A 15,910-nucleotide genomic window follows, 5' to 3' on the forward strand; every position below is an offset into this window, starting at 1 on the left:
TACGTACCCGTCCAGTTATAAAACACTTGATAAATTAAATGAACTTAAACAACTAATTGATACAAATGATGATCACGTAGATCATGGCAATGTAGGAATCGAAATAAATAGATTCGAAGTTATAAAAAAAATGTATGCGTGTACTAGAGTACACAAGTAAGAAATGAAACTTTTTTATGACCTTAAAAATGTCACGAGTATGGCGTAACGCAAAAATGTCACGCGTACGGCGTAACGCAAAAATGTCACGCGTACGGCGTTACGCAAATATGTTACACAAAATTTTTGTCCAACCCCGATAAAGAAGTTTCACTTCAATAAACATTAGTCGAAGATCGAAATATAAATACATTTAACGTAAATTGTGTTCCAGTAACAAAAGGAACTAACAAAATTAATACAAAATTATAAATACTGGACAACAGTTTAGAAACCTTCGATGAACCCGTATGCTTCTAAAGTGGACATGGTAAGGTAAATGAGCCACAGTGAAAAGAAGAACATAGAAGTGACAATCTTGATGCCGCGTGGTCCACCGAGTTCACCTCCAATGGACTTCCGTCTTCTCAGTATGAGGACCAGAACAACTAATGCTGCTTCAGAACAGAACATGGTCACGCTGAAGGCTAGGCTGTTGGCAAGGAATTAGGTATTATTAATAAGAAGGAGCAAAGGTAATTAGGGTTTAGTTTTTTGTAAGACTTGCCAGGCGCTGCTATAAAAAATCTCAAAATATTTTTAAAATAAATTTCTATTAAAGTTCTCAGCTTTATATTTTATTATTCCCAAAGGAAGGGATTAGTTAGTAAAGTAGTAGATTAGTTGTAAATTATATTTAGTCATTTATTTGTACTGTAAGAACATTCAAAATAATGCGAATGTTCGCTGGTTAATCTGCTTGCAAGAAACCGACTAAGTATAACTTTCGAACTGACCTACGTAAAATTTTAAAGTAGTTGGAATCGAAGTTACATAAATAAAACCAACAATCGGTATTGAATAAGTACTGGATAACTTTTCCGTCCGTTTTATTTATTTCAACTAGTTAGGTTCCTACTAATTACAAAATATTATGTTTTATACAATTTACACCTAAAAATTGACCCTAATTTGGAACTTCAACGATTAATTCTTTAATCTACGCTTTAAAACTCGCGTTTAAGTGTTTCTTTATATGTGACGTCTAAAGTCCAACTTTCTTTAAAGTTTCCAATATTTGACTTACTTTCCCGGTTCAACGTGGAACTTTTCGTTCTTCGTCCAATGCACTATAGCGGCTACCGTCCAGGCCACTCCGATGCCCAGGAAAACGTTGACAGCGTTGGATCCCGTGACGTTGCCCACTGAAGCGTCTGCGTGCTTGTCTTGTATGGCTGCCACTTTGCTGGCGAATGTGTCTGAGAGCAGAGATTTATGTTATGGTTGATTGTAATTGGCTCTCTTCACAATGGGCAGCTCTGGGGGAGTAGGGGTAATCACGATAAGGGCCTAAATGTCTATGATCGGCCACCATTGTAGATGTTTATTCTTAGTCGCCGTCATGGCGGTAAACATCGACAAGTATTTGTTGGGCTAACGCTCTTGATTGTGAAGAGAGCCCATATGGTTGTCAACCAATCCGTTTAATTTTGTGTGTAAGGGCTGATTTTTCAATCCTTGGTTAAAACTATTACGTATTAAACTACCATTTCAAAAATATATTATATTTGTCCGTATTTGACAGTATACAGGTGACATTTTAAAATGTTCGTGTAATACTTGATTGGACGGAATTTTAACCAACGACTCAAAAATCGGCCCTAATCCTCCTCCATTCTCAAACCGTATTTATGGTATGAGTAGGAACATAACGCCATTTTATTGTTGAAAAAGAAAAGCTTGTTAAATATTATAAAAAAATGCGTAACACAAACACAAAAGTTCTAAATTATTTTCCACTCGTAGATATTAAATCCACTAACTACCAAGCAATCAGTTGGTCAAAGATAAATAAATAAATAAAATAAAACAAAAGATCTATTAATTAATTGTCTACGAACTTAAATACAACTAATTATTTACTAGAATTTCTTTCGTTCCAGTTTCAAAGAAAAATAATTATCGATGAAAGCATTACGCAGTGTGTTTGTGACTGCCATTGTGAATTTAACAAAAGGAAAGCTAAACTTTGAATTTTCTTATTGAATCTTTGCGTAGCAGTTAGTTTATTTCTATTCATATTTCTTCAGTAGTTTATAGAGCATTTGTCATAAATTTTTTCAAGTACCTACCTAGTTATGAACTATTTTTTGCATAATTCTCAAAGAGTAAACAAGCAGAAAGTAATATATAAATAATTATGTCAAGTATTTCATTTGGTTTACCCATGTATCTACAAATTTACTTTATCTGGAATCAAACTCACACATGAGTAGAAATTTGAATATACAACCATTATTGATGATATGATTCTAATAAAAGCAAATATGTACTGACCTTTATTTTTTTAAGTTAATTACTTATATTGTATGTACAAGAATACGGAACTAACTAGATAATAGTTCATAACCATCGCCAAAACACTACAGTAATTTTTAGCAAACGTCCATATTTCAGTAGTTTAGCTATGACCACCGAACGGCTATTGACGGCCATTATTTTGGCCAGCCTAAAAGCATTTTCACATTAGCGGAATATAAATGAAGGCTCCCAAAGGGTTACATGTGTCATATTTGGTAGCTTTTATTCACTTGGAAATATCTTGTGATCTCTTTTAGTGGAATTTGAATTTAGTAGCATTAAGATGCAATTGGTGCATTTTTATCTCTATTTCTATTTGGTAAGATAGCTCTTCATAGATATTAATTAGTTATTAAGTAGGTTACAAGTTTGAAAAAATCATTATGCACATTTGATACACTGATGATAACAGTATTAATACCACAGTATTACAATATTTATATTGTGTTGTGTGTGTGATAATACTTCATTTCTAAAAATAAGTTTTAAGACATTTGCTTAATCAAATTGTACTACATTTAATATATGCATTTTAAAGGAATACAAACTACATCAAGTAGCTTAAAAGCTAGCTATATTGGATTTATCAACCTATCAATGTTCACACTACTTTTGAAGACGTAAAATTCATTGTCATCAGAAGTATAATCCAATTATTGTCGTCCTTAATCAGATTAACAAGCTACATAAGTCGAAAACCTTCACTAATCGAAGTAATGCTTTGTTTCCTTCCCTAAATCCTCAAAACGTCCATTATTCGAAGTCCCTCTATTAGTCGAAGTAATCAGCGAATTCCAACAAGCCATTTGGTATAGGTAGGTATATTTTTCCTCGATTTGACAAGAAAATTTCTGTGTCGCATATTATTATTTCACCTCTCTTCCTTTAAATTAAAAAGTATGAACTATTAATTATGTCGAATCAAAATCTACCTCCCTTAGTCGAAAATTCTATAACTCGAGCAGACACGTGGCCATATTTATTGAAGTGAAACTTTAGGCGCGTTGAGGGTAAAATTTCTCGTCATGGTAATACCGTCAACTCATGGAGCAAGGCGACGATTTTGGTATCATTGAATCTTGCCAAAGAACTTCTGACACGTGTACTCGGCACACACGTTCTTTTCATAATTATTAACAAGTGAAGTCCCATGTCCCCTAGTGGGGTAAGGGGCAGATGCATTGTAAATCTGTTTCACTGATCGATTTTCATTAGGGACAAGTAGGTGATCAGCCTTCTGTGTCCTACCAGACCGAGACATTTTTTTTTTCTTCGTCTCCACCGGGAATCGAACCCAGGAACCCTCGGTGCTACGCTTACGCGTCAACCACTGTTCCAAGGAGGCGGTCAAATCATTATTATTAAGGGTCTATGTATTCTCTTACCAGGTATACTCGTCCCCAGGGCAACAAACACGATCGCAGTGACCGAGTCCTTGATGCCGAGCGTGCAGCCGAAGTGCGACGCGACGTCACCAATCACGGCCGTCACCAAGCCAATGCATATGATCGATACCACGAAGCACACGTAACCGCCTCCGATATCTGGAATAATTGCTTGTTTATCGACTTTGACTGTCGTATTGTGATAGAAGAATCTAGAGTCTCCCCATGATAATTATGATGGTATGGAGATATGGTCTTCTCTATATGGTCTTCAGAACTTAGCGGCTAGGTTCTAAAATTCTAATAGGTACGTTTTATGGAGACTAGTGCGTGTAATAGAAATGTGATGTCATATTTAGGGATCGTAATAAGCTTAAACGCTTTCTGATTTTTGATAAATTTATACCAGGTTGTACAGGGACAATACCAGGAATTAGAATGTTTGTCGTTTCTATTTCAAAGTAGATTGAAAAGTAAATCGTATTAATATTATTAACTATCATATTTCTAACAATATAATAATTGTTCAGACGTTTGTCGATTTCCATTAATAACCACTGCATGTAAATTGTAATGTAATGTGACGTTTATATACTTTAAATCCTGTAAAAGAAATAATAATAGTTAAAAAAACTAAAAAACACGCTTTTTATAGAAACCGAACTAAAAAATGGAATAATTTTATCAAATTAGTGTATTGTCATCGGTCCTCAATAAATCTACAAAGTTTGAACGAAATCTGGCCGTTTAAAGTGGGTCAAAATCGCGCCCAAAGAAGTCGGTTACAAACAAACAAACATACAGGTGAAGCTAATATAAAGCGTGTAAAATTGCAAAGATCTTACCGGTAGGAGGCACAAATGCAAATATAATCTTCCAGAATACGGTTAAAATGTGCATTATATAGTCTGACCACGACGGTGGTTCATCAGCATTATCTGAAAGGGAAAATTGGTTATAATAAAATAATTTAAAGTATATTTAAATGTTGACTCGAGCTAAATCAGTATTCTTGTAAATGAAATTATAGACCGAGAGGTTTTTTTCTATCGAGAATTTTCAACGATGTTTAATAAAAATGAAAAAAAAATGTGTGCGTGTACTAGTGTACCTACATACGTAAGAAGAGAAACTTCTTTATGACCTTATTTTTCAAAAAATAATTTACTATATGCAACTTTACAGAAATACTTCAAATCACGCGTGGTAGGGATAAGACAAAGATGGCGCGTAACGGAAAAATGTCACGCGTAACGAAAAAATGAAACACTAAATTTTCCAACCCCGATAAAGAAGTTTCACTTCAAAAATCATTGGATTTCATTTAGAAATTGACGCTGCTTAAGCTTATGTTAAACTAAAAGCAGAATTTATCTATAAGTACGCAGTGGATCGTATTCTCGTTAGTATTTAGAATGTTTCCTCCACTTATCCATGTTATTCTACACATATCATTAGTTTCACATTACAAGCATGTTTCTGCAGTGACACGTGCAGTAACATCACATGTAAGAATAATACATCTTCTTTAGAATAATACAGTTGAATTTAGGTATATTTCTATTACACATATACAAGGTGAAAGGTAAGACATTAGACGAATTTAGACAGGAGCTTCTACTCATGAAACTGAACAACTTTTGTTCTACAACTTTGCTGAATTCGTAAAAAAAATTGGACTTTGTAAGGAAACTTCGCTAATCAGCTGACCTATTTCCATACAAAGTCCAAATTTTTTTTTACGAATTCAGCAAAGTTGTAGAACAAAAGTTGTTCAGTTTCATAAGTAGAAGCTCCTGTCTAAATTTGTCTAATGTCTTACCTTTCACCTGGTATATTTTTAGAACACAATTGTTATTGTCTATCTTTCTATCTTAATAATAAGATCGAATTTACACCACCAGAGGACCTTAGTAAACCTAAAATTTTATCACAATTACCTGAACTGGCCGTCAAAGCTTCCGCAAATTGCTCTTTCCATGACGATGTGCCTATTATTATCGACGCATTCGCTCTCTGAACAAGTTTATCTACTGTATTCTGAAAGAAAATTGCCCGTTTATTCATAGAGTTTGGTTTAGATATGGTATTCATAAAATAAGAATACTTGAAGGGATAAGTAGATGATTTTTGTAATGGACTCCTAAAGTAATAGTATAAGATATATAAGATAGACTTTTGACTACTAATAGTATATGATCAATGATTGAATTTGTGAGAAAATAGATATTTTAATTGATTATGGAATCGATAATAGAAGAACAAACAAAAAGAACAGAAGAGTTTTTGATTCTTTATTACACAATAGAAAATTATTATAAAAAATACCCTTCCTTTTTAATAAAACAGTCATAACATAAATTAAAATACAAAACAAAGTACCCTTACAATTCTGTTTTGTCCTTATCCACCCATACCACGTCTATTAAATTATTTTCACATTCTAAGGTCACATTATATCTACGCTAATACGTGTTTAACAATAATCTTCCAATATTAAACTATACCAAAAGTCATTTATACACAAAACATAATATAATATAAACTATATCAAAGTAACTTCAATCACTTTGCTATATTTATGACGAATTTTATTGGAAAAGTTATAAGAGATTTCCTCATTTCTGCACTTTTCTAACTTTGACGACTTGTTTTTACCTAATTACTTTTTCCTTCCAGTGACCAAAAGTTATATCTCCGTGTAGAGGTCCGCGCCGCAGTCCAAAAGCCCAGCGGCGGCGCGCCGGGTGCGGCACCCGGCGCGGCGCGGCGTCGCCGGCGTGGGCTAGTTATTTTTAAAGTTATTAGGGGGTGGACGGGCAGTAGAAAAATCTCTCTTTAAGTTTAATAAAAAAAAATATTTTAATTAAAATCAAGTAGTTGTGGGCCACCTGAGGTTAAGTGGTCACCACCGCCCATAAGCACTTGTAACACTAGAAGTGTTACAGGTGCTTTGCCGGCCTTTTATGGACAAATAAGCTCTTTTCTTGAAGGCCCCAATGTCGTAGTTGTTCGGGAACACCGCAGGTGGCAAATCGTTCCATAGTTTCACCGTACGCGGAAGGAAGTTGCGGGTGAAGTGGACAGTGGTGGAGCGCCAACCATCGAGATGGTGTGGATGGAACTGGTTTTTACGGCGTGTGGTCCGGTGGTGGAACTGTGCGGCTGGTAAAAGGTGGAATAATTCCTCAGAGCACTCCCCATAGTAGATTTTGTACAGTATACAGAGAGACGCAACATCTCTTCGCACTGACAGTGGATCGAGCCTATCGGAAAGCCTACGGTCATCGACAATTCGAGCTGCTCGACGTTAGATGCGGTCAAGAGGAAGGAGTTGATACTGTGGGGCTCCGGCCCAGAGATGAGAACAGTACTCCATATGCGGTCGCACCTGAGCCTTGTACAGCTGAAGTCGGTGGGCCGGCTTGAAGTACTGTTTCGATCTAATGAGCACACCAAGTTTTTTCGGGGCTAATTTAGCCTTCGCTTCCAAATGACTACGGAATTGAACGTCACTCGAGATTTCAACTCCGAGGATTCCGATTTTCAGCAATATACTAAGGGGAGTACTCTTAAACCGATGTTCTACGACAAATGGGGTCTTTTTAGCCGTGTTGTAGACAACAACGCGTGCGTGACACATTGTTCGCGCGCAAAATTTGAACTCGGCGCCAATTTTTCTGTGACCCGGCGGCGGCGGCGGCGCGCCGGGGTCTCTCGGCGGCGGCACGCCGGCGTGGCGCGGACCTCTATCTCCGTGCAATTAAAGATACTTTTAGAAAGAAAATGACAGAACATTTTTCTACAGCTGAGTCAGGTTTTTACTCTTTATAATCAGTTAAACTTTTCAACTTAAAGTTGTGGCGATTTTTAACAATATAAAGTGATTTCTTCTTCTAGTATCTTATGCCAATTGCCTAATTACCAACATATTTATTTCTTGTCAGCTTACGATATTCATTGTGTCTTTATCCCATTACATCATCACTTCTACAATAACTGCCTTTACTCTTAGGTAGGTATATTCATGCCATTCCAATGTCAATTTTTAAATCATCTATACAAATATCTTAAGCTAAAGAGTTTGTTTGTTTGTTTGACTAATCTCAGGAACTACTGGTCCGATTTGAAAAATTATTTCGGTGTTGGTTAGCCCATTTATCGAGGAAGGCAATAGGCTATATTATATCATCACGCTAAGACTATCAGGAGCGGAGCCACGCGGTGCGCAGCTAGTAAATTATATCCGCAAAATTGCCTTTATTCTTGGTTAATTCTGATTCTGCTCAAGCTTACCTTAAACTCCTTGCTCTCCTTAATCCTGAGCTGTGCTCTGGTGATCTCACCAGCTTTGGGTAGCCCCATCATGGCCACCACCACCTCGTTCTCCGGCAGCGTTGTTAAGTGACTAACTTCACGTCCAGTTGGCATGGGTTTATGTCGATCTGTGGGGGATTGGTTTATTAGAGAATTATGGGTTTGTTTCAAGTATTCAAGGGTTTGTTTATCTATTGGAAATATGGTGTATTAAAGAAGTGGAATTCTTGGATGTTAGATGTGGAGTGCATTGAAAACAAAACTGCGGGTCTGTAACGCTTTTCTGTGCGACACAAACGAGGGAAAAAAGTTTTCAGTAGGTATACTTAATTACCATACAATTATATTTCGTAACTATTAATATTTTTATTGATGTGTTTTTTTTGAATGTGCTAAAATCTTTTACATAAATATTTATCTTCTTTTTATTGTTTCAATACATATCTACTACAAAGTCATAAACGAGCACATGTTTGTAACAATTTATTAATTTAAAAAAAAACTCCATATTATAAGTACCTACTTAAATACCAATAGGTACGTTTTAGCAATAGCACTAAAATATAAACAAAATTTCGAACCAGTAGAACTTATTCAAAGCTTTTCATTTATCTTATAAAATATCTTCACAATAAGATGAAATGCAATATAAATCATTGTACCCTCACCATAAACAACATAACAATATAAATTTGAAATATCTTTTAAAATTGTTCAAAACGACAGAGAAACCAACTAAACACCTAATTGCTTCGAAAGCCTCAATAGTGCCTTGTGACAAAATTTAAACTAAGCGATTTTCAATCTTACACCATTACGTTTCAGTTCATTTCAGATTGCTTCAACGAATCAAAACTTTGGCTCGTATGAAAGAAAATTAAATCCTATTATCATTATCTCTTGGTTCATTTTGGTATGTCGATTAAATCAGTAAATTAAGTTAATTAATGATCGCTTGTTCGCGGAAAGTCTTTGTTCGGGAACTTTTAGATATCGGCAAATTGAATAGATTTCTTGGAAATCATTCAAATCCCCGAATTTCATTATCCATTCTTATAAATATTATGAATGAAAACTTTTGTTTGGCTTCACATTACTGTACGGAAATAAGATTTTTCTTATTCAAACTTCATTAATGCCACAAGGCTTATCAATATTGCAAAAAATGTAAGTTGCATAATTTTGGTGTTCAATAAAAATGTTTCTCCTGATAGTAAGCTCATATTTTGTTATACCACGAGTATATAATGTAATAAAAATACCTATTCATCGTAATAAGTTATTTATAAAATCAACACAACAAACTAAACTCTGCCCAAAATCATCGTTATCTACCAGTAATTCACGGGATAGATCGATAGAAACTTGGACTTAGGCTATTTATTATTATCTATTTATTATTATTCGAGCCGTTTTATCCGATCAATTGATAAAAGCAGCCCGGGAATAAGTCAAATAGTCCGTACAATTTTCGTCGACCCTTTAATGTAAGCAACGGGAAAGTTTCAACGACTTTTTAACTTTTCCGCATTATATGAACTTCGTAAAGGGTTCCCAGTTTGTGTTTTTGCTCCGGATAAAAAATGAACTTTTAAATGAGTTGTTTTCACGCCTCTGGTTTGAATGTTTTGTGTACATACACTATTTGTATGTGTATGTGTTATTACACTCCTAACTGCTGTACTGTTTAGCAAGGATTAGCATTGTGGCATATTAGATAAGATAAAAACTATTTTCGACCTCAAAACTGAATCCAGCAAGGGGTAAAATTATTCCAGCAAAGCAAAAACATTTCATTCTCTGCTCCAAGTAAACTTAAGGCAAAATTTTTACTTGAACAATCTATGTATTTCTAATATTTTTTTATGGATTCAGAATTATAAAACAATAATCTTATCATAATATTGTCGCGTTTTCGTGAACCAGGGAATAGAATCCGATAAAGAACTTCGCAGAAGTACAGAAACTCCTGCTTTGAAAAGAAAACCAATCCTTTAATGAACATTTGGAAAGGGTAACTTTGAAAGGAACTTTCATATCTTGATAATATTTTCACGGTTTATTATAAACAGATAGATGAAATGACGAAGAGATATAAAAGCTATTTGTCTAGAATAAAACTAGTAGTGTAAGACTGATAAATTACAAGTACTTTTCTTAATTAATTGGTCGCAAATTGATCGAGTGTGACCTTATGACTCCCCAGGGTGTAATAAGTGCATTGAGCTGATAACACCGTAAATTAATCTATACTAATATTATAAAGAGGAAAGGTTTGTATGTATGTATGTATGTATGTATGTATGGTTTTCACGCATAAACTACTGGACCGATTTTGATGAAATTTGGCACAGATAATCTTTAGACCCTGAGAAAGAACATAGGCTACCTTTTATTGCGAAATATGTACCACGGGCGAAGCCGGGGCGGACCACTAATTGTAAATAAAGGTATATTCCTTTACAGGGCATTTAAGTAGGAAGAGGTATTTAACAACAGCTGTTTAACTGGTCGATTTTTACTAACAATAAAGTCCCGAATATTGGCCTTCTGTGTCATGCCCAGATCGGGGCTTTTTTAGCGATTACATAGAAAATCGAACACAGGACCCTTAGAAACTAAGTAACTGTACCTTGGACAAATTAAATTAATACAAAATAACTGAATATTAGAGTGAAACTATAAATAAAGGGGAGGTGTAGAAATATTGCAAAGAACGTCTTAATATTATAATAAATAGGGTTTATAACTTGTCGAAATAAATAATAAAAATAAACCGATTTCACAGAACATTTGCGCACGGACCCTAATATAACTACGTTCATTTCTTTGTATTATAATCTACGTGATTATAACTGTATTTTCGTTATCAAAACCCTTCAATTATTTGTATAATTTAGTTCCGTTGTCGCACTGCGGAACAATTGACTGTCGATTTTATATTTTTAGAGACCCTTTTTTCATAAAAAATCTATATTGTTTTTGTTCTATTGTAATTCTATTGTAAGAATAAAAAATGTGTGCGTGTAAGTACCTACTAGTGTACACACGTAAGAAGTGAAACTTCTTAATAACCTTATTTTTCAAAAAATAATTTACTATATGCTTCTTTACAGAAATACGTCAATCACGCGTGTAAGGGATAAAAACAAGATGGCGCGTATAGGAAAAATGTCACGCGTAACGAAAAAATGTTACACTAAATTTTTTTTCCAACCCCGATACAGAAGTTTCACTTCAAAAACTGACGGTTTCCATTTTTTGTTCAGGTACATTATCTAGGTACTAGGTAACTAGATACAAATAATAATTTTGGTTGATGGCACATTTTTACGTTATACTTTATAATTCGCGTTTATACTTTCATCCCGTTATAAAGACATCATCAGGATATTGTATTTGCACTGAAGACACAATAAATTAATGCTGTTTAAAACAAATACAAAAAATTTTGCTACGATTACTTAGTTTTTTTTTAATCTGTAAAATTAAACACAAACTTATAACATTGAGAAAGTCTTGATATCCAAAATGCCGTATCTTAGGTAGGTACGAGTACATAAGAACAGTCCGTTTAAACTTTAACTTAATCCAAAAGAAAAGTTAGCTGAATCTAATCTACACCATAATATTATTATCTATAAATAGCATACAAAATACATAATATAATATAGCAAACACTAAAACGAAATAACTATAAAATCAAACTGTGTACGACGCGTTTACCCAGCCATTTCTTGATAAAACATTTGATAAAATATTTACCAGGAACAACGGGGAAAGCTCGATATAGCGTACACACTATACGTCATCAATAGAACTTGCATAATATAAAATTGCTTCGTAAAACAGCTTTTTATTGAACAATTATATAGGTTCCGCATTGTATTTCTCTACTTTCTAATAAATTTTCTTATGAAAGTTCTTGAATTATATTTTTATCCAGTTATGTACAGTGTACATATTGTATATGTGCCTAGTTAGGTAACTAGCTTAGTTATTTTTTGTCCTGTGATTATGATTAATCATTCCTATAGTCAAATATACGCTTCAATACTGTTCTACTTTTCTAACGAAGTATTAAATTTTGTTTCAAAAGAGATAAACTTACCTCAAATTCGTGAAAATAATATTACATTAAATAACGGACAAACAGACGGACATTTTGACACTTAAAAACCTTGAAAAAATACTCCTATTTCAATTATTACCGCGTACTTTTTTACTTTGGAGATTAAAATTAAAATTGTCTTTATTTATTCCTAAATTTTAACTATTTTATGCAAGTTCTATTCTCGACGACTACAAGCTAATAACAAGATATGTAAGAGTTTTCCATGCGCACATTTTTCATACAATCCACTTGCAGGAATTTAATATGCTTGAGCGTAAGCTTTAAAATGTATAAACCCTAGTAATAAAGGGTGGATTCAGAACTATTATTTTCTGCGAATATAACATTTTATAAAGTTCATGCAGGTCACTGATTTAGAGCTCTAATCCGATCATTGACAAAAATGACTCTATTTCGCAAGGAGCGAAAAGGGAAAGAAAAAATTGGTTGTCTGTAAAGTCGGTTTACTGACGATAGTTGAACGTGACAACGGCCTATATTGTGCTTCTTTGTCGATCGTTCCGCGCTCTCGCTTGCACTTCAAGCCTACATGGAACGCCTCAGAGCGAGGTAACGCCGCATGGGTCATGTTTTTTCGTGACTATCGAATTATAAGACGTTGTCACGTCAAAAGATAAAAAAACCCAATTTAAATGGTTATGTGTGTGTTACATAAATGGTAGTGGTGTACTGTCTAAAGGCCGATTTTTCAATGCTTGGTTAAAACCTATCCGTCCAATAAAGTATAACACGATACTATTAATATGTCACGTAAACTGTCAAATACGGGCAATTAGAATACGTTTTTAAAATGGTAGTTTTATACATTATACGACGAATAAGTTTTAACCAAGGATTGCAAAATCAGCCCTAATTAGGTATAATAATTTGCATAGTTTTTCTTTGTACACGTTAGCTTGATCTGATCGACATAACTTTGAAATGACGAACATATCAATTTCATGGAAGGATTATTAATACAATTGCAAAACTAGATATGTTATATTTTCTTTTTAACACATCTGTTCCATCCCTTAACACCTGTTTATTAAAAAAAATTGTATTATTATTTAGGAAAACTCGTACACATCTAAATATCTACTTAAACATAAAACAAAATCTTACTTAACACAGAGACGGTCCATCAGTGAAGAGTGCAGAAGATTGTGAAGAAAAAATAGATTATTAAACATGCGTTATATAAAATACATAGAATACATAGGTGTACCTAATAGTAAAAAGTGCATAAGAATAATTTATACTTAAACAAAAATATAGAAACTTATTTAAAATTCTAATCAGCTCTTGGACTATATTCCACGATTTATAGATAACTCCTGTAAATTGTAAAATATAATCTTATAAGGATTTATTATATAACTAATACCTAATAGAAAAAGAACATGCGTTTTTCTTTAAGCCGTGTTTTCATACGCTCTCTTATTTATGGTTCTGAATATAAAGTTTTTAATCCTTTGACATTTGAAGTTTGCTGTATAATTAAATATTAATATAGAAAACATGACGATCGGACATGTATTAAATCAAAACTAAAGAATACTTCTATTTAATAAAATATACCAGAGACTTAAATTGGTCAATATTTTTTCAAACTTACGCTTAGAAAAACTTTGACGCTTTCGAGGTTCCTTATTACAAGCGGCTAACCAACGTTTTTTTTTTACTTAGAATTTTTTATTCTAATGCATAACCATTTATAATATGCTATCGTCTCACAATCGACTGCGTAATTTACTTTAGAAATGTATATGAATTTCCTACATTATGAAATAATTTCGCTCTTATTAAAACTTAAGGGCCGATTTTTCAATGCCCAGATAAACAGCTAGATAGACTTTATTCTTCAGTTAACAAAATATTCAATTTTTCAACAGACGAATAGGACGTATCTATCGAATAACTACGTTATTTGAGGAATAAATCTATTTGCCGCTCCAACGGCCAGATAGCGCGCTATTCGACGGTTAGGCGTTTGAGTTGACAACTGATGCGTCAAATTTGGGATATTTTCGTATGTCATAACATAGAGCGTAGAATATTAACAATTAAACCTCTTTCTATATAATTATTATCAATTAAAATCATATTGAAATTGATGTTTTTGATAGTACTGATGACCATGCCATTGAAAATTTGCCGAACGCTGCCTTTAAGTATGTCGTTTCCATCGTAAAATATATAAATTGAAACACAAATTTAACCAAACTCTTTACTCGAATCAAAACAACAATCAACAATCATAGAAGACAAGAGCAATACAAGACGTGAGTTATAATGACGGTTGTTGACAAATTGCAAGAGTTGACTCTATCCCGCTCTAACCTGACTAATTTAATATGTTTGTTTCGCCACTCCGAGAGCAGAGCTGCCAATATGGAAATATTTGGTCAGATAGTTGTTCATCAAATAAATCACGATTGAAAAATAGGCGAGCCGTTATGAGTTAGATAAATAATTGAATAAATCTATTCGAGGGGTAGATATTAGACTGTTTATCTCGGGATTGAAAAATCGGCCCTTAATCTAATAAAGTCATAACGCTATAATTCATACTAGATTTCCGCCCGCGGCTTCGCCCGCGTTTTCAAAGGAAAACCCGCATAGTTCCCGTTCCCGTGGGATTTCCGGGATAAAACCTATCCTATGTGTTAATCCAAGTTACCCTCTATATGTGTGCTAAATTTCATTGTAATCGGTTCAGTAGTTTTTACGTGAAAGAGTAACAAACATCCATACATCCATACATCCTTACATCCTTACAAACTTTCGCCTTTATAATAGTATTTAAGATTAAGATTTAACAAAATTAAAATCATTCTAGCATAAAATTGATAATACATAATTAACTTTAAACCAATCGTTAACTCATTTAACCCGTTATCAACGTCAAAAATTGGATCGAAATTTTACTTTTTTTTAAGCTCATGAAACCGACAATTCTAAAAAGAAGCCATACTATTACCTGAAAACATTTTCCTATTCGTGTCAAGATTAAAACCATTCCTACAGCCGAAATAAATGTGCCAATTACAAAACATTACATTGCTCTGAAAACGCAAAGAGCTGTACAAATAGGCAAGGCGCCGACCAAATTGACACAATCAAATTAACCTAATACTCCACTCGGTCGTATTTCACGATATAAAACCTTATAAAACGGGAAAAGGGCGGTTCACACAGAGCGAGCAGCCTCGCAAAGCAATTTTCTGAAGCAACTCGTTCAGTGAGGACGTAGCTCAAGCAGAAAAAAAGACGTGTGGCACTCGGGGACTGCCGCGGTAAAGCTATCGCATGCTATGCCTTCAAGCCACACCTCCGCGCCCGTCGGAGTGGGGAGCGTAAGGTTTTTCGTTACTAAATTTCTGGATTTGGTCCCCGCGCTCAAGCCCCGCGATAGAAGCTATGCAATAGCTTAAAAATATTTATTCTATAATTTGTACTTTGTATTGTTACCTTCCAACGAAAGCGGAACTGCATTTTATAGTTTAAAATTTTAAGAAACGCACAATTCAAGTGAAAACTACGACTGGTTTGATTATATTATCGTCACATACTTCTTCCTCTACAAGTCCGC

The 15,910-nt window shown here is 34.1% G+C and overlaps 1 protein-coding gene across 1 annotated transcript in view; it reads right to left on the minus strand.

The window, feature by feature from the left end:
- Positions 1-322: 322 nt before the first annotated feature.
- Calx (sodium/calcium exchanger 3) overlaps positions 323-15,910 on the minus strand; it is a 106,594-nt gene continuing 91,006 nt past the window's right edge. The window contains exons 3-8 of the mRNA XM_090112179.1: positions 8,181-8,329; positions 5,825-5,924; positions 4,730-4,822; positions 3,885-4,043; positions 1,226-1,397; positions 323-631 (exon numbers count right to left, since the gene is read on the minus strand). Of these exons, the coding sequence (XP_089968305.1) occupies positions 427-631; positions 1,226-1,397; positions 3,885-4,043; positions 4,730-4,822; positions 5,825-5,924; positions 8,181-8,329 (878 nt within the window). The 3' untranslated portion in view covers positions 323-426. The remainder of the gene's footprint in view (positions 632-1,225; positions 1,398-3,884; positions 4,044-4,729; positions 4,823-5,824; positions 5,925-8,180; positions 8,330-15,910) is intronic.

This window comes from Colias eurytheme, chromosome 18 (genome assembly GCF_061535395.1).
Source record: "Colias eurytheme isolate Ceu_HAF_F1 chromosome 18, ilColEury1 Martin Lab GWU primary, whole genome shotgun sequence".
Lineage (NCBI taxonomy): Eukaryota > Metazoa > Arthropoda > Insecta > Lepidoptera > Pieridae > Colias > Colias eurytheme.